Below are 24372 nucleotides of genomic sequence, written 5' to 3' on the forward strand. Positions count from 1 at the left end.
ATTTTATTTTACTCATGGGATCCATTTCCACATGCACACTGTGACTCTGCAAATATTCCTTTTATGGTAGCATCTTTGTCCCCAGTAAACATGCCGGCATTAGTTCCCCGTATGTACTGAGATTACAAATGAATACTTCAAACACACTTTGGAAGCTAATCTTTTGTCTCCTAACATATTACATCATTTAACGACCCTGTGTTATTATTGCAATGAAAGCTTTACTTAAAACAAAGATCATCATAATCTCCTCTCACTTATAAATCCTTCATCACTGATTATACTCAGACTGAGCTGTGGAATATTCTGCAAGTTACTACATGCCAGTTTCCTTTATATTCTTTTCTCAATTCCTCTGTAGTCAGAGAGACAAAAAAGAGACAGTTGATTAACTTGAAAAAAAAAATCACCCATATCTGCTTTTTCAGCCCCATTTCTCATGCACCTCTTTTTCCATGTCTACTTTGGCTCCTGTAGCTGAGCTCTCTGGCACCTGTTCCCTTTCATCTGCCTCTCATGGCTCCAGTGTTTGTCCTCCAAATACTTCTAAATGACCAGAGAGGACTCTAGCTTTATGACACAATTATCAATTATCATTGTATTAGACAACTGCAGATCACAGTGCCGAACTGGAACACAGCCACAGACCTGTAAAGCTTATTCACCATTTAACAGTGCAAGATACCACAGATATATCTCAAATATGCTACAAGCTCATATCACGAGCAGGCTGAACTCTTTAATTTGTGCCGTGCATTTAAAGAAAGCATCAGTATTCCTGTTTTTTCTTCCCTCTAAAGGCATGAGTGCATGGAAGTGTCTCTGCATGTTTGTGACTTACTGCATTTCAAAGCTCGGAGGAAGCAGTGCTCTCTGCTGGTCAGGGAGATAAACTGTTAAGAAAAAGAAAGCCTGCAAAGCTTTTGAAGAATGCACTGTTTGTGTTGCACAGTAGCTGGCAGCACAACACAATCTGTCAGCTCGGAATATAATACAATGCACGGGGAAAATCCTTTGTTTATCCCGTCTACAAATGTGTCAGCTTACACACCATAAAACGTGACTGCATGCTCCAAAAGCACATAACACAATTCACCACTCAAGAAAACGACTTACCCTTAATCTTACAGACATGCAGAGTGATTAGTGTGCAGTAAACATACCATATAACTGATATAAAGAATTTAAAGCATCACTGGATCTCACGAGTAGTCAGCCTGCACACCTTGAAATGTATTTAAATTACCGTAAAACTTTATTTGATCAAACACAAGACGGAAGACCAGAATCACAGAATCAAATTTATAATTTAAAATGAAAGCATTTAACACAACAGTAGCAACAGAGCAAACACAGTCGAGGAGTGATTTGGGAAAAAAACAAAACAAAGGGTATCTTTGTTCAGAAAACTAGAGCAAAACTTTAGTCAGATTTACGTACTAGCTGAGGTTGTAATATTTGTTTGATTGGCACTGAGTAACTTTGTGAAACAATAAAAGTATACAGTGCAAATAAGTGAATACACAAGAACAGATATCTTATCTCGATGTGACGAGTGCGTACACTTGCATTGTTACAGACATACTAGTTATGGGTTAGAAAGCTAAATATACACTTTGCCTTTAAGGCGCCAAAAAACAAGGACTACACGATTTAAAACCAATGCACGGAAAAGTTTTCAGATAATGAAAAAAGTGGAAAATTATTCAGTTTTTCTTACAAAGCATTCGTACTGAAATGCTGCAGCTTTCAGCACACGTTTTGGTAAAAGACAATAGAAGTGGCACACTGCATCGTCTGTCTGTATCTTGGGCCTACAATAATAACATAAAACTTGTTCTTTGTCATTACGCCTTACTGTCACATTATGGTAAACTTAATGCACAGAGATGAAGTCAATCAGATGTACTGTCAGCAAAACCATGAACAATCAAACCATGAAACACAAAGGGTCTCAGCCGTGTGATAAATTAGTGTGCTGATGAGTGTCCCTCTTTACAGAGTGAAGTCATGCAAAGTGCCGGGCACATGGCTCGTTTTAAAGCACACAGGTCTCGTCACAGTCAGATTGATGGGGCAAGTGTGGGTGACTGCCCTGCGACTTATACTGGACACCCTCTGATCCCTGACTCCTCTCGGGCTTCACCTGGAGGTAGGCCCGGACGCGGTGGTGCTGCGCCACAGCACCGCTGTAGTCGAACACGCGGCACTCGTACGTGCCCTCGTCTGTTGGTTTGACGCTGGAGAGACGGAGTTTGTGGGAGATGTTACTACCGGCCACTTTCACCACCTAATGAGCAGAAAAGATCAAGTTTTCTTGTTTATGTTTAGTTTGGTGAAATGTCAAAAGTGCATCTATCAAGAAATGGAAATGAGTGTTACAAAAGTGTGATTTCTTACGTGTCCATAATCGTGATTGATAATGCCTTTAATCAAAAATGACTTTTCTAGGTGACAGCTGATTGATACCACATCAAACTTACACTAATTTTAGTGGCACCTCTGACAGTCTCCTCCAAAGGTACGATCTGCACGGAAATACGGATGAAAAGTTAGCAGCAGAAAGCGACTGAGGCAGGTTTTTCAAAAAAAATAAATAGATCTCATTCTCAGCAGCATCTCACTGGAGGAACAGGAACAAACACGACTGATGTATCAGTATTTTTTCTTTTAAAACAAAGGATTACTTGTTTGGATTGCTTTTCTGATGTGTTTACCTTGTTCTCCTTGTTCTCGTCTAGCTGAGGTTTATACGTGTGTGTGTGTTCAAATGTGCATGCACAAGAACACACTCCACAGTGCCAAGCATGTAAGCCTCTGAGCAGGAGAGTTTGCGTGATTGGGTATGCAGAGGCACAGAGGTATTCTTTTGGGCATAGGTATGAATTATGCATGGAGCAGAAAGAGATTTTGAAAATCTATTTCTTTCTCAGCACCAATTATAGTGTCTAGAGGCACAACAGGGGAGCCCGAGTCCCCCCATGATGGGAGAGAGTCAACCTGTTCCCCCAGTGCTGGCAAATGCTAATCAGCAATTATACCTTGGTTTCCATGACAGAGGGTTTGTGCCACTGCATTTCCCTTTGACTGATATTCAGTAAGCTTTGGGTTTAGTCCAAGTGGACGTGCCATAAGAAACTGTGTGAAATCTGAAAAAGTGAATGTTGAAATTGATGTTCAGCAATACAAAAGTGTACAGTGATTAAGGTTGCAAGAAATAATTTATATAATATTTGCTTTGTTCTGGATGTGTTGCAATATCAGTTATATATGTACTATTTTGATCCATCTAGTATTTTTTGGAGCCATGAAATAATTTCTAGCTATTTCAGCTGTTAATTCACTACTTTTAAGCTAAAGCAGCCCTGTTTCATCTGTAATTGGAATTAAGATATATATTTTTAACAAATCTCTTCTTGTTTAAAGTTAAATATAGGATGGTTGACTGAGTTAAGTTTAAGTTTGCTGAGGTATTACAGGAGTTTTTCACCTTCACTGGGCTACCGGTGACTCCATCAAGAAATCCCTGTACATATACAATAAAGGAACTTACATTAAAGCTGCTTACATTATTAGTGATATAGGGAGGCTTCTCTTGCCACTCTCTATAGTCCTTGATATACCACCACTGGATCTCCAGGGAGTAGGACGGAGAGCCCGCCCCACGGAAGGAACAGGCCATCTCTACATCCTCACCACTGTGTGTCGTGATGTCGTGTGGGACCTCTGTAAACAGTGCTGCAACAGAGAGACACACAGAGAGAGAGAGATGGGCTTAAGATGTCCCCAAAATGACAGAAACATTATTTCTCAAAGAGCCTTGTGACAATGTGGCATTACTGCATCACACTCATACATGAGAAAAACTGTAAGCCAAGGACACGGTGTTGGAACTTAAGCTAAAATAAAAATAAGGATTCAGGGAAGAGTGGTGTATTAAACCAACCAAGCAATGATTTTATACTTTAGATCTGTTTGCAATGCAGGATGATAACAGTTGTGATCAGGTTGGTGGTAATCAATCAGTTCCTGAATTTGTCTCAGTTTTCTTGGGATGCTCATTGAAACAAACGTGAGGCATAGATAAAAATCTAAAACTGAAACAAAATAAAACACATACACAGCAAAAAGTTGAATACTAAATAAATTAAACCAGTTAGTTAACCAAGGAATACTAAAAAAAGAGTGTAGAAGTGAAATATTTTCAGCTGGTTATAGCTGCTCTAAACTGACAAGGAAAAAATACCGAAGAGGGATTATGCTAAAGTAAAAGCAATCAATGCAGCAAACTGACAATTCAATTAGCTTTTCTTCAGATATCAGTGTGCTTTTCAGTTGTTTTGAGTGCATTAATAAAACTGATTATATTATAGGTAAAGCTGACCTACCTAAAGGCTGCGGAGACAATAATTAGGGAATACCTTTTGCATCACAAGCCCACACACGTCTGAGATGTGACAAATGAAGCCCGACTGCAGCAGTGATGGATTTTAAGAACTCGGATGTCATTATCAATGACTGATCATTTCAATTAAATAAAATTCATTAATTTGAAAACTTTGACTTATTAGAAGTTACTACATTACTCAGACCTTTATACACATTCCTTTATACACATTACTGTGCATAAGGTCTGAGCAGACAAAAACATACTGAACCCAGTCAGTGTAACACAAAATTAGATTTATGCAGCTTTAGAAATGAAATCAATACCAATGCAATTTTGAGGTTACATACCATGCAATGTAATCTAATTTCAGTCAGCTCAATGTTGTGCTGGCAGTGCATTGGCCATTAAAATTAGAATATAATTAATATGCTCCAGAGTAAAAGTATAATGCGCATAAAGCATCACAGGTGATGTGTATTGATCAAATGTAAATGTACAGTTCAACATTCACTCTTCCTGTAGCTCTGTTTTGGTTTCTGCCATCACCTGGCAAAACTGTAAAACAAAAGGAAAGGTACTGAAAAACCCATCGCTCTTTGAAGAGCGATAAGGACAGAAGCCATATAGACTATCAGGTAATATTTTAAGTCTTATCGAGAAAATAACCATCTTTCAGAAAAGTGAGTAAGAGAGGAGTTTTTATTATTTGAAACTGATATTCACTCTGCTTTCTGCAAAGATGAAAAGTAGGCTTGATGGGGGAAAAAAAGCTGAGAATAGGCAAGCAGAGAGAGGCTTTAGTGCCACTGGACAGACTCCTAAAGCCTCTGTGCCCTTGCACTGCTGCGGTGCAGTCAGGCAGTGGCCTCATTTGTCAGCAGGAGACCTGTTGTAGTTTTGAGACTCTCCGGGACCAAAAGAGAAAAAGGCAGAAAAGTAGGATAAACACAGGACACTTTGTGACAAACTTATCTGGTCTGTATGCAAATGTGCATGTAACAGTGTAATCTTGCTTGAACACTTTTTTATCCATTTCCCCCAATTATGCATTCAATTTACATACAATTGTAACATTTTTTAACAGGGACACAATATCGCGATATCTGATACACTTTAAAAAGACTTTAGAAAAATAGCTACATAAATAATAAATAAATGAAAAGCATGTGTTCTGACAGTAATGATGCTATGAGTAAGTAGAAACCTGAGGTTTAAATGGTCACTTAAAGAGGAAAGAGCTCACTGCAGAGAGAAGCAAGAAAAGCAAAGACTTACAGTGCACATGTGAGAAACGGAGAAATTTCATTGTTTAATGCTCATTTTACTACAAAAAGGTCTTTATGTGTTAGTTCTGTCTTCTCTGCTTCTCAGGGGCGAAGCTAAAGGACCAGCACAAACACAAACAAGAGCCACAAACATTACTAGTTTTTCCAAATATTTTAACACTGCCCCCTGGTGACAATCCGCAGCGGCAACTTGCAGACGACAGCCAGCAGAGCCCTGTGTAGCAACAACGCACAACAGTTTTGGTCACCTAAGGGAGTTTACTTCTAAGGCTGTTCTTTGGCACAGTGAAGTTCCGACGTCAACGCTCATATTCAAAAATGACTGTCGAAAAAATTACAATAACAGAGACTTTATGCTAATGTTCAACAGTTTTACTGGCATTCAGCACCTCAGTTTTGCTTTACCAGAATTAATACTTTAAATGCCATACCAATTCAATAGTTTTGGAGACTTTTCAGTTTGATTTAAAGAAGTCTCGACTGAAAAAAATGCATTGCAATCCTTACAAAGACTGGTTTCTTGCAGGACTAATGTATTAGTGTATGGGTAGCTTCGTAGCCTTGGATGTCTTATCTCAACACCAAACATATTGGTAAAATAGCGTGTATTGTGTCTCACACAGCCACAGATAATATTGTGTTGCATGGCCCCAAGTGATTTTCTCTATACTGCCCTCCCCTTCAACCACTGCTGTGAATGTAACACATTCAATAGAGACGTTTCCAAAAGGTCCTAACATCCTGGTGTCAGTATTTGCTCAGATAAAAACTGCTTTTACATTGGCAGACCAAAATCATACATATAGACACATTTCCTTTAAGCTTTTGAGAGATCTCCTGAAAGAAATCACTTTAACATTAAAGTACTTAATAAGTTACACTACAATACACTTTATTTATGCTAAAAAAAAAATAACACTTCAGTCACCAAATAACCAAATATTTCTCTACTGTCTACGTTTCATCACAGCCTAACAATCTAACAGTTAAGATGCCGGCAGATAAAAGGGCAGCAACTGCACTTTCTAATGTATGCGCCGCGCAATATTTCGTGTTAAAACAGAGAACATGCAAAAGGTTCAAGGTTTAAAAATACAAACAGTACAACAATACAAAACATGATGACATGATGAAAGAGAAACTATGAATAAACCATAAGTTCCTAGCTGAGGTTGAAATGTCACTGTGGATTGCAGAAATAACAGTCTTAACAAAAGATTCACTAGACAACAGCAAATTCTATCTCCTGACATTTTCAATCAGACCCTTTCATTGTAATGCAAAAGTAAAATGCCCCCATAAGAAAAGAAACATTTTACAGACATGAGTGTCTTTTATTTTAAACTGCCAGACTTTATAGAACGTTTCGGGGCAGATCAGATGTGCACAGACAGCTAAACAGAAAAACAATAGGAAGTGCAGATCTATGATAAGCAAAAGGAAACAAAAACTGTAAATGTGCACATTTTCTTCAGATTTTTCTGCACAGTAAGCTGCATCTGCTGAGACAATTTCCCGTTGCGCTAACTACCCCTACACTGCCAGTGCAGACTGTAATCACAGCAGGTACAAAGATTAACTGTAATCTGATGGTGCGTGGCTTTCTTGCTAGGAAACCACAATAATTGTTCATTTTCAACAGATCAAGACATTCAGAAATAGCACTTGTGACGATTGTTATAAAGTGAAACGTTCCAGAAAATTGTAACATGACAAGGCCGATAACGTCTGGCAAAATAAATAAATAAATATTACAGCCAAGGCATGAAGTTAGAGTAGTTACAGAAATTAGAGACATCTACATCTACATATTCTATTCATTCAGCTTTAATAAGACTAAACAAATAATAAGAGAAAAGGAACAGCTAACTTATTTACTGTCACTCTAGAAGGTGGTGCAAAGATTGACATTTCTGAGAAAAGCCATTTTCTTTATGGTTTTATGCCAACGCAGCTACTTTTCATAATACTACAATATGATGCTCTGCAATGAAAAGCACTCTGTAAGAGTATACGTCTCATTATTCAGCAGTGGCAATCTTGCCTCTCAGGTCTCTGACGAAGAGCACAGATGTCAGGCAAAACTAATAACAATGTCTTGTTATATTGCGCTTCCAACATATGGTGCTACAACTGAAGCCGGGGAAGGCAGAGAAGTACGCCACGCACAAAATATAAGAGCAAAACAACCAAGGGTGGCATTTCAATCATCTGGGTTTTCTTACTCAATGCAGGTTCTTAGACTTTTCTGTCCTCCAGACACAGTATCAACAGCCAGCGGCACAGCACTGCAGCATCTGTCACTTGGAACAGACTGCACTACTGCGGGAAAAAAAAAAAGGCTGTTTGTGTGTGACATACTGTAGAAAGTAAGAAACACAAAGCAAGTAAGCACAAAAAGGAAGGTATGTAATATCTTTAAATAATAAAATGTTTCAACATAATAAATTATTAATTGACCAATACAGGAGTATCAAAACCCTTCTGTTAAAAGCACTCAACAGAGAACACTGCAAAGGCCCATGGAACCAAAATGTAATAAAAAGGTAAGTGTCCCAAGTAATTAATAATAACGGATTATTTTTATAGCGTTTTTCAGGGCCCTCAAAGTGCTTTACAGTTCCACTATTCATTCACTCTCTGGTGGAGGCAAGCTACAGTTGCAGCCACAGCTGCCCTGGGGCAGACTGACAGAAGCGAGGCTGCCATATCACGCCATCGGCCCCTCTGGCCAACACCAGTAGTAAGCTGTAGGTGAAGTGTCTTGCCCAAGGACACAACGACCAAGAAAGACAGAGTTGGGGATCGAACCAGCAACCTTCCGGTTACAAAATGAGCTTCCCAACCCCCTGAACCACGGTCGCCCGTGTTTATGTCTAATTAAGACGTAAACACTTTTACATCTTCAAGATTTTAAGTCTTTGCTGAAGAGCATAAGCTGCGAAATGTGGAACGCTTCTATTACATGACACAGCATGATAACATTGCTGAATGAGCATGAGTAACATATTAGCTGAAGTAAACAACTTTGTAAAATCCTAGATACACCATTGTATTTTGTGTATTTTGTGGTGTTTAGTCTGTTTTAATTGAACTCTGGTTAGTTTTCCCCCTTGGTGTGGACACACAACCAGAACACTCGCAGATCATTTACAGAGTGAACATGATTCAACCACAATCTGACCCAACTACCAGGGAAGTTTGCCCGAAACACCTTCCTGTAGCCATGTATGCTTAGCATTCTGGGATACGGCAGGGCCCCATAGACAGTGGTGGGAAGGTTACTTTTAAAATGTATTCCACTACAGATTACAGAATACATGCCCCAAAATGTATTTTGTAACGTATTCCATTACGTTGCTCAGTGAGAGTAACGTATTCTGAATACTTTAGATTACTTGACATTAGGTAAGGCTGGACTTTTTGCAACGATCTCGTATAGAAAGCTATTCCGTGCGTATATAAAACAGGTCCGCAGCTCCGAGCGGTAGTAAAGGGACCTCTGGCTAATACGTCAGGTTCCGTGTCAGGCTTGTAGCAGAAAACTAGCTTTACTTTGTTGTCTGGGGCAACTTTGCTAATGAGAGACAGAGAGAGGCGTTGAAAGGCTCACAGACACATAACGGGTATGGCAGTCCATTCTCCCTGCAGCACGGACTACACTGCCCATGAGGCTACATTCTTTAGGGCTATGCCTCTAACACTCTGCCTTCATATTAAATCATTTTTTGAACAGTAATTTTTAAAAATATTTCCTCACGTCAATATGAGACGCGAGATTGAGACACAGGCATTTGAGCCTCTTAATGTGTGTTTTGTTTGGGTTTCCACCGGCGTGGAATTACCAAAAATAGAGAGGGCGTAGACTAACATATGAAACAGGAAATGACCACCGTGTAATCCATTTATTTCAACAAAGTAACTGTTTTCTGAATACCACCTTTTTAAACGGTAACTGTAACGGAATACAGTTACTCATATTTTGTATTTTAAATACGTAACAGCGGTACATGTATTCCGTTACTCCCCAACACTGGTTACATCGGATAAAACCTTTTATTAAAAGGGTTCTTTAAAATTAAAATCAAAATAGAGAATAAAGGAGAACTCTTGAAAAATGACCAGTTCTGAGTGTCCACAGCCATTTGAAGCCACAGCATCCGATGTCAAAGTCAAGTCAAGGAGAAAGCTGCATGGGTAGTCCATGCGTCCAGAGCTATAGTACCAGCACAGGCTTATACCTGCAAGGTAATTCCTGCACTTTTCCACTTCCCCTGCCAGCCAATAAGACCCTGAATCTGTAAAGGTAAGATTTTTTCCTTCACTTTTTAACCTCTTTCTTTTCTTTTAAATCCTTTGCCTTCTCTCTACTTTTCTCTCTCACTAGCCCACCGACATGTTTCTTAAAAGTCTACCCCCAATTGTTGAAAACAATAGCATCTTTACTCTCCTATCTCCCTGTTCCTATTACCCTTTCATTTTTACTTTACTCACTTTCATTCCTCCTTTTATTCAGTTTCCCTTCGTACTTTCCGCTCGCTGAGTGGGCAATATGTGTCTGCTGGCGTTCTGGTGTCTGGCATAAAGAGATTCTTCCAACAGTCTCAAGAGTAGCTCACTACATCTCCTGGAGCCTTGCCCACTGGCTTTGGCAGGTGTTCAGCATCCTGGGAGAATTACCCTGTGTGTTACTCGCTGTGTGGTGCCCTATGGCTTCAATTCAGCATACTGTGTGTGTGTGTGTGTGTCTGTCTGAATGTAGCTATGTAGAATTGAAACACATGTTAAAAAGGTGCAACACATTATTCTTTGGCATAAGTTGCATGTTTCAATGCACACGTTTTCCTAATACAACAAAATCCCAGCTGAGGTAAAGGCAGAGAATAACAAGCAGAGCAGCTTCTAAATCATCCGGCAGCATTTAACATCCATAAGCGTTGTCTTTATTTAACACACACACACACACACACACACACACACACACACACACACACACACACACACACACACACTAATTGCCCAGAGAATCACAACAATTCAAAAAAGACAAAAGGATAAAGTAAGAAATCCTTTACTAGATAGACGAGAGGAAAATGACAAATGGAAATTAAAAAAAACCAAACAAAAATCAGTAATTTCTCACATTATCTGCTGGCAGAATAACAGAAAAATATCATCCTTTCATCCATCCATTTTCTGCTTCTTATCCAGGTTCAGGTTGCAAGGGTAGCCGTCTCATATATGCATATATGTCCAGACCTCACTCTGCCCTGGGCAAACCAACCAACCAACATATGTAATGTCTTATCTAGCCCAGGACTTCCTCCTATGCCTGGAACACCTCATTTGGAGACATCCAGTATGCATCCTGGTGAGATCCTCAAGCTACCTCACCTGGCTCTTTTCAGAGCAGAGGAGTAGGAGCTGTCCGCAAAGCCCCTCTCAAACGATCAAGGTCCTCACATAACTTCTAAGGATGAGCCCCCAGGCACTCAGATAATTTCTGAATTAAGTAGTATCCTTCAGTTACTACTCAAACCTCGTGAGAAAGGTGAGAGTAATTCTGGCTTCTAAACAGTGATCCTACACTATAATGTAAGAGATGTTTCAAGGTAGCTTTTCTCGAGGGTTTGTTGAGCAAACAGCCTAAGAATTACAACTATTGGTCATAGATTCAGGCGTTATCACCAATACAAACTCAATATGCAGTACTGATTTTAAATACAATACACTTTGGTTTGGTGCTACAATATGTATAAATATTATAGTATACATATAAATCAAATACATTTACTTGTATACCATTTTTATATATGTGGTCCATGCAGGTATAGTGCTTTTGTGTTCTCTAAGTGAGGAAATCGCATAACTGGCATTTAATCCAGGTGAATTTAAATCATAGCTAAAATGTGTTTCACACAAAAGGTGTATATAAATATCTATAAATTCTTGTGCAGGGCATACCATGCTTCTCCTCCTATGACAGGAGGAGAAGCATCCACTCTGTTACTGCATTACATTTTTATACACACTCAACATTTCTTTATCCATTTCAATTAAAGAGTCCTCTAGATTTTCACTGGACAAACTGTCAATTTCTAATGAGGATTATTGAAGACATATGGTATACAAGATTATCTATGAATGTGGCATTAATCCTTGACAACTGCTTATTACACCGCACCAAAGATTACGTGAAGGAGAGACAAAGACGCATAAGTGAGGCTGACCGTCTTTTTTCTAAAGAGGAAGACAGAATGACAGATGTTATACTGATGATTTTATGATCTCTTCATTCTAATATTTGACCATGTAGTCTGTTATAGTTTACTGATATATGTAAACTATCTCTGTGTCCTGCTTACACAGGAGCCACAACTCAACAATGCATGTCCACACATTGTCAGTGTACTTAAACACATTACACCTGTACAGCTGTGGTGGTGTATCATAGCAACAATGTTTCAAACAAGAGAGAGTGCAATCTATTTGCAGATGATCCTCTAGGCTGCTACATTAAATCTACATTAACTACTGAGTTATAATTATGCTTCCCCCAATTTCACAACAAACTAATGGATAGTGTTTCTTCAGTTTTCTAGCAAAGAGCTTTTTTACTTGACTTTGACATACTGACACTTTCTGAGTATGTGCAGTCAGTCTTTTTCCACATCACCATTTTTTAAGTCCATAAGTTACAAAAATATAGAAAAATGTCTTTATTCTCTGTAAGTGAAATTTCATTTTTTTAATGCAGGGACTGGAAACACAGAATTCAGCTTTTACAGATTTGACTTTACACACCAATCTCAAGAAAAAAAATTAAATCAAAGGACAACAAAAGCATCTGGGTGAAAATTAGATTTCACACTATAGTTCAACCGACTCAGCAACTCAATTGTGCGCGTTCTGCTTTATGTTCAAAATTTATGATGAACCTTAATTGTTGTGACTGCAGGCCTGATGATCAAATGTATGAGGGGAAAATTTCACATCAGGAAAGACACGAGTCACAGAGATCATGAACAGAGGGAATTGACCACAATAAATTAGAATATTTCACCTGTATAAGCAAAAAGTATAAGCAATATACAGTGTTTGCTATTCGATAAACTCAGGTCCTTTGTCAGGGTTTGACTGTCCATCTGACAGTTGTCAAATTGCCTTCCAGTTAGCTATGCAGGAGCCCTTCTCAGCCCTGCCTGTGAAACATGACTTGTTGACAAACAAACTGTCTGCTGGTGTGCGCAGTGCCTGTGTCAGGCCGTAACAAGCCTGCTCAGCAGACGTCCAACTGTTTCCTGACTTTAATCACACAAGCATCACCAGAAATCAATCGAATAACCTTGGTAGAATGCTAAATCAACACAAAAGCTGACTCCGTCCGTGGACTTTCACGGCCCTGAACTGGCTGAGAGTACAATGAGAACGTGTACTTCTGAAGTGGATATTGACTCCCAGGGAAATCTTAAGCACACTAGGTTGTCTCATTTATAACGCTATATAGCTGGCAAGGAATGAGCTTGTCTGGCCTGGCCTTGTCTTAGTATGGATTTTCATAAAGGCAGTACAGTCATAACCATCTTTTAAGCAGAGGCAGGGGGACGCTTGTCTGAAGATGCAGAGTACAGTACATGCATTTTTAAAGTGGCCCTCCTTGCCATTTTTTACTTTATTGCTTAGAGAGCAATGATAGAAGTGAGACCATGAGAACACTGGAGCAGCTGCTCTCTAGCCACCAAAGACTCATTAAAAATGAAAAAGGGGGGAAATAATGAAAGAAAACAATCCAGTGGAGGACATAAATATATAAACAAAGGCAAATACTTTGTTCATGCCCTACAGAGACCATACTTTTCCAGCAATGGTAAATATTTTTCATCTTCAGGTCCAAGGCAAAACAAGAGGGATAAATCCAGTATGAGTGGCAGTGTAAGGTCAATGCATCGATCCTCTCTTTCTCTCCCTCCCTGTTGTGGAGAAGCTTGAGCCGTTTGAGGATGACTAAATTACAGGCGCCTCATTAGCATGGATGAGAAGCAAGTGTGACAGCCGCATGCTTGTGTACTTATGGGAGCAAGAGAGAGAGAGAGAGAGAGAGAGAGGCTTGCAGTGTAAGCTTGTCAGCACCCCTGAAAGCTTCTGTTTTTACTTTGTGAAACCATTAAAGGATGTATGTTATTCTATATTCCTCTCACTGCCAGTTACTTGAAGAGACAAAAACCAGCAATCAGTTTTTTCCTTTTCTTTCCTCAATATGCAGTTGTTCCACCTAAGAAACATTTAAATATTTGCAGCTTGTAATTGCAGTTTTTAGTTCGATCAGGACCAATATAGTCAAAGGAAGATTGATTGCGCCACCTGCAGCAATTTGTAATATTTATATATTTACTTGGATCTGCTTTGAGAGTTAGTCTGCCTTCGACATGCATATGTGAATTGCATAATCCAGGGAGACATCAATCCAGTGTTCTGTGGACATTACATGGAAACCAAGGGCAAGATCAAGAGGAAAATACCGGCACAGAACAGAGTAGGCATCAACAGGTATGGCTTGAATGGTCAGATACACCATGAAATAGGATGTAGTAGTAGATAGGATGGAAATGGGTTGCTAATCGGCTTGCAGATGGGCAACAGAGTGAACCATATGAGATAGCTAATTGTCTGTTTGGAAAAATAATAGTCTGAAACTGATCATCTTAGTTAGGCCTGTCCTAACTAACTGTATTCTTGATTTTTTTTTTTTTACCCAACCACTAGTAAACACTGTATTTACTCTATCTATACAATAACTAGCAACTTTATTAGGTACACCCAGATAAAACAACCAATGGCAGGTTCATTACAGATGGCAGGAACCCAATGTATTTAGGGATGTAGAGCTGGTCAAGATGAAGTTTAAACTTAACATCAGAGTTGGGTTGGGTTGTCTATACAAGGCATGGCATGGTATTTTAAAAAACTGCAGATCTGGTGGGATTGCCCCATACACTCGCCACACAAAAAGGAGAAAATATCCATTGAGCTACAGTTCTTGGGTGAAAATGCCTTGTAGATGACTGAGATTAAAGAATGGCTAGCTGCTTCGAAGTAATTGGAAGCCAATAACTAAAATAACCACTTGGTACAACCAAGGTATTCACCAGAGCATTTCGGAACACGGGAAATGAATTTTGAAGCAGATGGGCCAAAAGTTGGACAATAGAGGACTAAAAAATGCTGCCTGATGCAATGAATCTGCATTTCTGCTGCAACATTGAGATGTTGGGGTCACAAAGTGACACAAACAATATGAAAGCATAGATCCATCCTGCCATGTATCAACAATTCAGGCTGCTGAAAAAACAGTGTCACTGTGTATCATGTCAGTCTTGTCCTTTTTCAGCTGCTCCCGTTAGGGGTCACCACAGCAGATCATCTGTTTTCCATTTCTCCCAACCCGGCAACCACCTGCATGTCATTTTGACAGCACACCGATTAAGTCTCCTCTTTGGCCTTTCTCTTTTGATCTTTTATTCTCCCAATCAATTTAGTCTCTCTTTATTTCTCCCATATCCAAACCAAGTCAATCTCACCTTTCCTACTCTGTGCCTAAACTGGGACTTGACATACTAATTCCTAATTGTATCACCCTAAATGCAAATCTTAGAATAATATCAGTGTAAAATATGTATGCAGGAAGTAAGCACAAAAATAAGATTATGATGCAATCTAAAGAGGCCTTACTGGTGTGGCTGAAAGTTCTCCCTTCTTTAAATGTGTCTGAATTTAGAGAGATAAAGTATAATGATGGACAGCAGGCTATACTTGACTGTTGAGAAAACTCGGCCAAGGACCACAGTGGTTATGTGGCTCGTCTGAGCCCATCTCCAGGGCTGCTTTCATGTGTCAGTCCAGTCCTACAGAGAGATATGAGAAATGATGCCTGGTATCTGGAGGAATTGTAGAAATCCTTTTCTAAGTTAAGTGCAAACATTTTTCACCTGAAAAGGTGCTGCCTTACAGGGACAGCTAGTAAAATCAGGTTCATTAACTCAATGGTGCCATTTGAGTCACATCTATAGGGCACTGTAGAGAAGAAACGAATCATTAAGAAGAAGAAAAAGCTGTAAATACCAAGACACAAAAACCCAGATAAACAACATAACTTCGACCAAGGTGAATGTAAATAGCCCGTGAACAGAAACCCCCTGAGAGAAGGGATTTCACTAATTTGATGAATGGGTTTAATAATCAGGGAAGCCCCAAGGGAATCGTGGGTGAAACAACAAGAAGCAGCAATAAAGAGACCTGCTGCAGATACAGATATTTATCTTGATCTTAGAAAGCTTTAATCCTGCATACAAAAAACGCCTACTGAGAGTTCTGTTAGATCGATGAATACAACACAACCTTTAGAGATTATCGCACTTTCAAAACATCTTTTAAGTAGTCAATAGCTACTTTTCTTAAACCTGTATACATATATAAAATAAATATTTGGATCACCTAGGATATTACGTCAAGAGATTTCTGTACAACAGTTACAGTACAAGTGACAGCAAATAACCAAGTGTGGGAAATAATTATACTGATAAACAAAAAAATTGCCAGAAAGTCAATAAAGCTGTATTTGGTCCAGAATCAGCTCTGGGGCAAACAGAAAGGTATGTCCTTTGGGAAATTATCATTTATTGCGAGACCTTCAGCCTGAATTCAAGGTGGAAGTTAAAAATAATGAAATAAGAATGGAGCCGGGATTCAAGCAAGCAGCTGTCCACCTTTTGCCACTGATACACCGGGCTTACGGACTGAATTTTTCATAGCCCTTGGGACGCGAGACACAGAGGCTATTTCTGCGTTTCCTCCCAGTATGTGGCTACATGAAGTATCACGTATTGTTGACAACACATACCAGGGCTCTGAGGCATTTTCGAGATTGCTCACCGTACTCCATCTGGAGTCCACAGTAATGAAAGGCAACATTATGTTCCTTTCTTCTATGTCGCCCTTGAGAGCCTTTAAGTAACGGTGTCTGTGTTTTCCTTGAGTAGAGTGCAGGAGCCCTTGCTTGGCATGTCCTGTCTACACAGTTTCAATGAACTAAACAGGACATTGAATTAAGCTGCTACATTTTCACGTTAGTTTTTCTTGCATTGAAAGTAGACATATAATAATCTGTTTAATAACTGAATCATAACACACAGAGCTTGTTAAAGTAGAATATTCACTATTGTACTATATTTTCTGAACCCTCTTTATCAAAAAACCCCAAACTTGAATGTGCACTTTGGTACACTGGGATTGTCATAATACTAATATTTAAAGCAACCCAGGAAAATACTTGATAGAACAGGGACCAAAAAAAAAAAGAAATCTCAAAAAATTAATAGCCCTTTTTTTTAAAACAAGGATTAGAACGATGGAAAAAATAACATCAGTGATAATACCAGTTCAAGTTGACTGATAATTGCAAGCTTTAAATGTATTATTAACAATAAAAATAGTAAATAATCATCATCATCACCTTACTATAACGATGCATGCCTGTTCCCAAAGTGCTCCTACACACAAATGATTTTTATAGCACTCAAATCCTTACAAATGATATATTACGTGTAGTAGCTGTTCTCATGCCAACATTACGTGTACGTGGCTTGATGCAAATACATTTTGCAGGTGCATATTGGGGTAACTTTTCTCATGCACAACTGTAAATAAGTGTTCATCAAATAATCATGCTAATAATGTGATTCGGTTGTCTTAATATATAGCTTGCAAAGAAGAAGAAATACATGTATTTTTTGTTCGGTGTTTATGAACAGCTGTTTTGGCCATCTGACTAGATACAGTGATATAACGAACATAAAAAAATAATAAAATGACAAATTTACATTCATGTCTGTGTTGTAATGCATGAACAAAGCAAAGAATAACTGCCCGCAGCACAGATTTTTGCTGGTAATAATAATAATAAAAAACTTTATTAATATAGCACCTTTAAAAAACAACATTAGGAAGTACTTCATGAGACAAGACAGGAAATAAACAGCATATAAAACATTTAAGAGGAGATAAAGATGAAACATTAGGTATAACAATACGGGCAGCACAGGGAGATTAAACGCGATGAATGAAGACAATTAAAATTAAAAAACAAGTAAATTAAAAGCAAATATAAAATAAATTAAAAATCCCTAGCAGAAGGTGATAAAGCAATTACAAAGGACAACATAGAAATAACTCAGAATGGAGGATCCGAGAAAGCCTACTTATGAAAATGCGTCTTTAAGAGATTTAAAAGACAAAAGTGAGCCATTCAGGTCTTCTCAGGGAGATTGTGGGGTAACTAGCCTTCGCTGAGGACCTCAGGTTAGACCAGGAGTGTACAATTTCAGGAGATCGGAAATATACACTGGTGCCAGTCAACAATAAAATTATAAAACCAATTCAAGACATAATAGTGAAGCAGCTCATGTTAATATACACACCAGTTAAGATAATGATAACTGTTCACTGCTTAATGTTGTTGAAAACTGAGCTTTTCTGAACTCTCGTAATTCCTCCTCAAGTGTTGTTCAGTGTTACGAACATCACCTACTTCACAGACAATTTTTCATATGCCAAAGGCATCAGGTAAAACAATCAACCTCTTGTCATCGTAATGAACCTTCACAAATCACAGTCGGTTATTGGAGGAAAATTATCAGCAGATGAATCTATAATTAAAACAATCACAACTGCTTTTTTTCCATGAGAAATTCTTTGTTATATTTTAATTTTTATTAATAGTCTTAATTTATTAAATAAAATATGATGTTTTAATGTAGCTACAAGTACTGAAAGTCAATTGTTCAAAGCTTATTTTTTGTTTCACTTGAATGTCCATAAAATCAGGTAGGTTTCATAGAAATATCAATGATCATTGATATTTTTTTTCTTACAGATCAGAGGAGATTTCTGTATCACCAGTCATCACTTCAAGTCACGTTGTGTTACACGCACTCTTGTTTCACTGCCCTTCTGTTTCCTACCAAGCCTCCACCAGCACCCTCTGCTGTGACAGCATGACTGTGCAATCTGTTGCCCCCCACCTCCTGCACTGTCAGAGCTCCATCAAATTAAAAGCCAACGCAAACTGACTGAGCTGGTTGTCCTCATTAAGAGGACACCAAGCAGAGGACTGGGCGAGGATCCTAGCCACTTTGGAAGCCTAATGAATTGGTACACGCCCCCACACTGTGAAGGTAGTGCCCTCACAAAGCAGGATGAGCATTGCCAAAGAACACTAACACTGCAACATCTTATGCTAAAATTGAAAGGCTTCCAACATGTTTCCCATTATCATTATCATCACTTTCTGTTATAAGTTACCCCCGAGACCTCCCCCATGCATAACATCACTTATTACAGCTTCTGTCGCTTTCCTTACTGCTGACACTTGACCTTCAAGTACTTGTGGCAGGTAAGAGTCTTATTCTGATGCATGTGGCAAACAATGGGGTGAAGCTACTGATCCATTGAACGTGTTTGTCTTCAGACAGAACATATATTTTTGCGTTGTAGGTGATTCAATCTACACTTCAGCTCAAGTGGAAACTGGGGTGCAAGGGCCAGGTGCACTTATCTGAAACAAATGAGTCAGGGCTAAATTTAACAAGCACTCTCCAGAACTGTGCATCCGGCCTCTCTGCTCTGCATGAAGGCTCGGCTTCCCTCTGCTTGAGCCATTTATCAAAGAGTCTGATTACAAAAAAAAAAAAAAAAAAAAATCTTATCTAACCACAAAGGATAGTACAACTCTGTTTTCTGGTGGTGAAGCTGATGTTGTACAAATATGACAGTAAAAAGCTTCTAGGTTGTTTTCTCAATATAGTTTTTCATTCTTGTTAAACACACGGAGGCGTTCCTTCTTTTTTTTTGCCTGGGAAACAGTATTAATGCCAATACTACAGTTGATTTTAATTTGCTTCCTTTGGGGAAAATGCTGCTGATTTTCTAACCTGTCCAGTACAGTCCATCCTTGTGACGCCACTGCAGAATTTATAGTTTGTCAAGTCAAAGCTAAAATGCTAAACACAGCAAGCTGAAGGCAAACCACGCAATTTAATTATGTAACCGTAAGGTTAGGAGGTGCAGGAGAAAGGTGAGATTGCTATTAGCTATAAATGATAATTCTGTTCAAAATTTCACAATGTATGAACCACAGAAAAAGAAATCAGAGTTGTTTTTCACATTCAAATAAATTATTAGAGCTGGTAAAATAAAATATAACAAATAATGCAACAGTGGTTTCAGTGACTATGACCTGAAAATATGCATTCAAACGTGCAGGTAAACATTAAATGTTTCAGTCTGAAGTAGGTTTTATCGTTGCCCAACAGATCCTGCTGTTGAAGGTGCAAGGGTAGACACTTATCTAAAAGGAAGGGAATTTTAATGTAGGCTTTTACATACTATTTTTTTTATATTAGTACAGGTACAGTACAGCAATCCCAGTGAAACTACAATAAGTCATGTGTTATTCTGTAAAATACCAACCTAGAAGGACAACCGGACAACTGCAAACTTACTTTTTTTTAGCCAGTTCTAAGTATGAAATATGGCAGGTTACTTGAATAACAGGGCATCTCAAGCCTCTACCCACATCCATAAAACGCACACAGCACAGTACAAGAACTTCATTCTCCTCTGGGTGAATACTAAAGCTGTATTTTGCCCTTGAAAACACATAATGTGCACATCCGTTTGCATTTGTGTTTTACTTTATAGTGTTAGATTTTATTTTGTTGTACATCAGACTAAATGTTCAGTCCACCCTGGGTTTAATTTTCCGTATGTTGAACTATTCTGGTAAGCCTTGTCAATTTGAACAGCTCACACAGTGTGCTGTTGGATTTGTAATTCATATCTACTTTTTCATAACTCTACAGTTCTTGTTTAGCAATATTAATTAGCATTATTTTATACTTTTTGATGAAATACAACTCAAAAGAAAGTTTTCAGAGACACAGATTTTCTAAACTGTCTTAAAATGAAACATTAATACACCACTGTAGTGGCTCCAGTAATGAGCAGGCTACCATCTCACTGATTTTCAAAGGGTGCCCTACACTGCACATCCAATCTCTCCTCACATTTTCTGTCCCTCTGTCTCTACCATAATTAGGGATACTGTATGAAATTACTAAAATCAAGAAGTTTGGTTGGGGGTGTTGTGCCTTGGGGAAAGACCTGAGTCAGTTATGTGTAAAGTAAAATTTAACAAAAAAAAAAAGAAATGGACTTGTCAGACCAAAGAGCAATGTATGGTTTATACTAGTCTCACATTTTCTCTGATATTTAAAAAAAAAATTAAAAAATGTTTATTTTCCACTGACATTTAGGGATATGTAAACATTTACCAGAGTTGCAGCATCTGTTTTGTGAGTGTGTGTTTGTGTGTGCTAAAATAATTATACACACAAACATTTTGAAGACACTTTAGTAAGAAGACATTATGATGAAACACCTGCCTGTACCCAGGCTTCAAAAGCCTTTGTCCTGCCCCTGCTTGTTGTTACCCTAAGTGTGTGTCTGTGTCTGTGTGTGTTTGCGCTTTTAATGAGTAATGAAAAACAAGTTTCATATACAGGGATATTAAAATGCTCAAACATGGTCGATGAAAGTGCACAACTCATTGTTTAATTTAGCCCCACACACCCCATCCGTAATGTATTTGAACTAATCACTGACATCAAACGTTGTTGTTCACTAAACCCCACCCAAACACTTAAGAGTCAATGCAATGAGAGCTTCACTCTTCCACTCCAACAAACACGCATTAACACAACTTACCGTTCCCAGAGATGTGATTATCCACCTCTCCGTGTCCGTCGTTGAGAGCTGCGTTAAGTTGAATGTAAAGTCCCGCGTACTGTAAAAGCCCCATTATCACTCCGAAAGCTCCCATTGCTTCGGCCGGTATTTAAAACAGTTGTATGAAATTTTCACGTTAGATGGAGAGCATCGGTAACGATATATCCCCACCGGCGCAGAGCAGCCCTTGCAGACATACAGCTGGAGCTGGAGGACAGAGACTCGGGGACCCGCTCGGCTGTGAGAGGGAGGAGATGATGCGGCCAGCGCGGGCGGAGGGAGAAGCAGCGTGTAAACAGGTGAGGCGGCTCACACCGGGACAGTCAATTAGGCGGAGGGATCTGACAGAGCCCTTACTGTCGTTTTAAGTTTATCCCACACCCCAATTTTTGGACACCCTCCTCACTCATTTCATCTACACAGGTTAGATAATTGCCCTCAGTAAACACATTAATGTATATTTAACGTGGCGGTTGAGAAGGTGGGATTTAATTGTTTCATGCTAAGTGTTTTATGTATGCTGAGGGTGTTTGGTGTGTTTTTAAACTGGGTATCCTTGCTAACCCTTGAAGTTAAAGGAATAAAAGTAGTTCCACTTTGAGAAACGTCCAAGTTAGGAGAGCGTTAACATTAATGGTGCTTTAAAAAAAATGCTATAAGTGTTTCCTTTATGCACTAAGAGTAATGTTTGCTCACTGTTTACACTGATAAAACACTGCATACAAGCTTGTATACAGGCTTTGTTACTAGCTAGGTGATGCCAGCTAGCATGCTATTAACTGTCTCAGAAAACTGCAAAGAAACTACGTTTTTGTAATATTTTTCTGTAATATTTTTGTGTTCGTATGGTCTGCATTAGTGGTCATGTCAGTATTTCTGACTGTGCTTTTAGATTGACCTACACATGACACAGAGGTGGCATGTGAGCCTGTGTTGAGCTGTCCAGGGCTGACAGAACAAACGCAGTCAGGGCTCAGTGAAGAGACAAGTGGCCTTTTGCCAGTCTTCTTTCCTTCCCAGTTTGACAGCCAGATGAGTCACATTAGAGCTGAAGGACGACGCTCTGATATTGGAGACATAGAGACAAGAACATTCTGTTCTGTTTTCAATGATATAGGCTACCATATTTTTTTTTAACAATAACAGAATGAGCAAGAAATGCACCCCTTCATGCCGAAGACACAAACGCTTTTAATATTTCACAGGGCTTTTCATATTAAGAGGACATCTTCCATCTGTTCCAAAAAGTCAATTCTGCTCTTATTTTACTTGATTCAGCAACAAACAAGCGCACAATGCAAAGTAAGAAAATTACGATATGGTGCTAAGAGGCCACTGCATTACTCTGAGAGGTATAATCCCTTCACATTTAGCGTCACACATGCATATGCATTTGTTTTTGCTCGAGTGTGTAATTAATTATTATCAAAGGCAAGGGAGCCCTTTATCCCTCTTACTTTGATCCATCTGCGCGAGAGCCTGACACGTGGAGCTCACAGCATGCATTTTAAATTTTCTGCAGAGGGTGGAATATTTTTCTTTAAATTAAAGTTTGAGCACATTTAAACTGTTATTGTGGATCACTCCTTGTTGTATGAGTTGTAATAGAGTCATGTGGGGACGTAAAAATCAATTTCGTCTGCTTCAACTTTAATGAGGTATTTAATACCAAGGCACCTTCTGTCATCTCCTGGTGTCAGTAATACTGGAAAATGATTTATTTGCTGTTAAGACATTTGGGACATCCACAGCTTAAAGCCCTTTTCCCTCGAAATATGAGCACGAGCAGACAGCACCATTTGAGGAGCTTAGATATAATTTCGCCGCTACAAAAGAAAACCAGTTAACCTTAGAGGTCTTTGAGAAACCCTGCCATTTTCACAATGCATCAGCTGGTCAAAAGAGGCTCATATAGCTATTTATTCTTGCTCTTGGCTGATGGTGCCTTCTGGTCTCCTCCTGTGGCTGTAAGCTTGGCTCACAAGCCCCGAGAACCGAGGGTGAAATTGAAGCTGATGTATGCAGACGTGAGCCTCTAAGATGGACACAACACCTGCCTGGTAGCTGTGAGATCAGCACCTCTCTAGCACTAACTGCCTCAGACAGCCCCAGCTAGAGATGAGGAGAAAATGCCTGTGTGCTTGTGCCTGTGCGCGCGTTTGAGATGATGGGCCTGTTAAATGTAAAATGAAGGGAGCGAACTGGGAGTGTGACTCAACCAGGGAGTGGATTTCAAAGCCAACAGCTTCCACAGAAGCGTCATGACATCTATTATTTATTCACTTCACTTTGACACATTCAGTTCCTTCTTTTTTACCTGCTGCTTTTAGAAAGGGAGCCTGTTTCTCCTTATGAGCAAACTATCATAATCAACAGAGATTGTAATGCACAATACTTGCTCTCAATGGGATAAATTTAAATATGTTCAGACCATTAATTATATTTAAATGCTTGCTTTTTTGTAGTTACCTTCAAAAAAAAATTACCTTTACGCCTTTCTTATGTGGATAGATATTTCTGAAGGAAAAAGTACAGCAATTTGCACAACTGCCAGGTAAATTGCTTTCACATTTTCATTTTTAAAAGAATAAGCACAAAAAGACAGTAGTTCCACTACTCACTTTGATTGATTTGTCCTGACTCCATCTCATATTCTAGTTCTACCTACTCATTGATACTGTGCCAGTAAAGCTGAAACAATCAATAAAACTGAATATTGTGCAGCGTGCATCAGCTGTTGTACAGGAACAGGAAATTCCTAAATGTAAGTTCCCCAACTTTCCCACTCGTTTTCTGTTACAGAAATATAACGCATCAGTGCCAAGCACTTTACCAACATTCAAATATGGTGTTACA

The 24372-nt window shown here is 38.9% G+C and overlaps 1 protein-coding gene across 1 annotated transcript; it reads right to left on the bottom strand.

Moving 5' to 3' along the window:
* Positions 1–1295: 1295 nt before the first annotated feature.
* vstm2lb (V-set and transmembrane domain containing 2 like b) lies at positions 1296–21761 on the bottom strand. The gene is made up of 4 exons (XM_006784488.3): positions 21496–21761; positions 3569–3738; positions 2484–2528; positions 1296–2290 (listed from the first exon to the last, which is right to left on the bottom strand). The coding sequence occupies exons 1-4, from the start codon at positions 21608–21610 to the stop codon at positions 2039–2041; spliced, it is 582 nt and encodes a 193-aa protein (XP_006784551.1). The 5' UTR covers positions 21611–21761; the 3' UTR covers positions 1296–2038.
* Positions 21762–24372: the final 2611 nt, after the last annotated feature.

Source organism: Neolamprologus brichardi, chromosome 5 (genome assembly GCF_056152115.1).
Source record: "Neolamprologus brichardi isolate AB-2024 chromosome 5, ASM5615211v1, whole genome shotgun sequence".
Classification (NCBI taxonomy): domain Eukaryota; kingdom Metazoa; phylum Chordata; class Actinopteri; order Cichliformes; family Cichlidae; genus Neolamprologus; species Neolamprologus brichardi.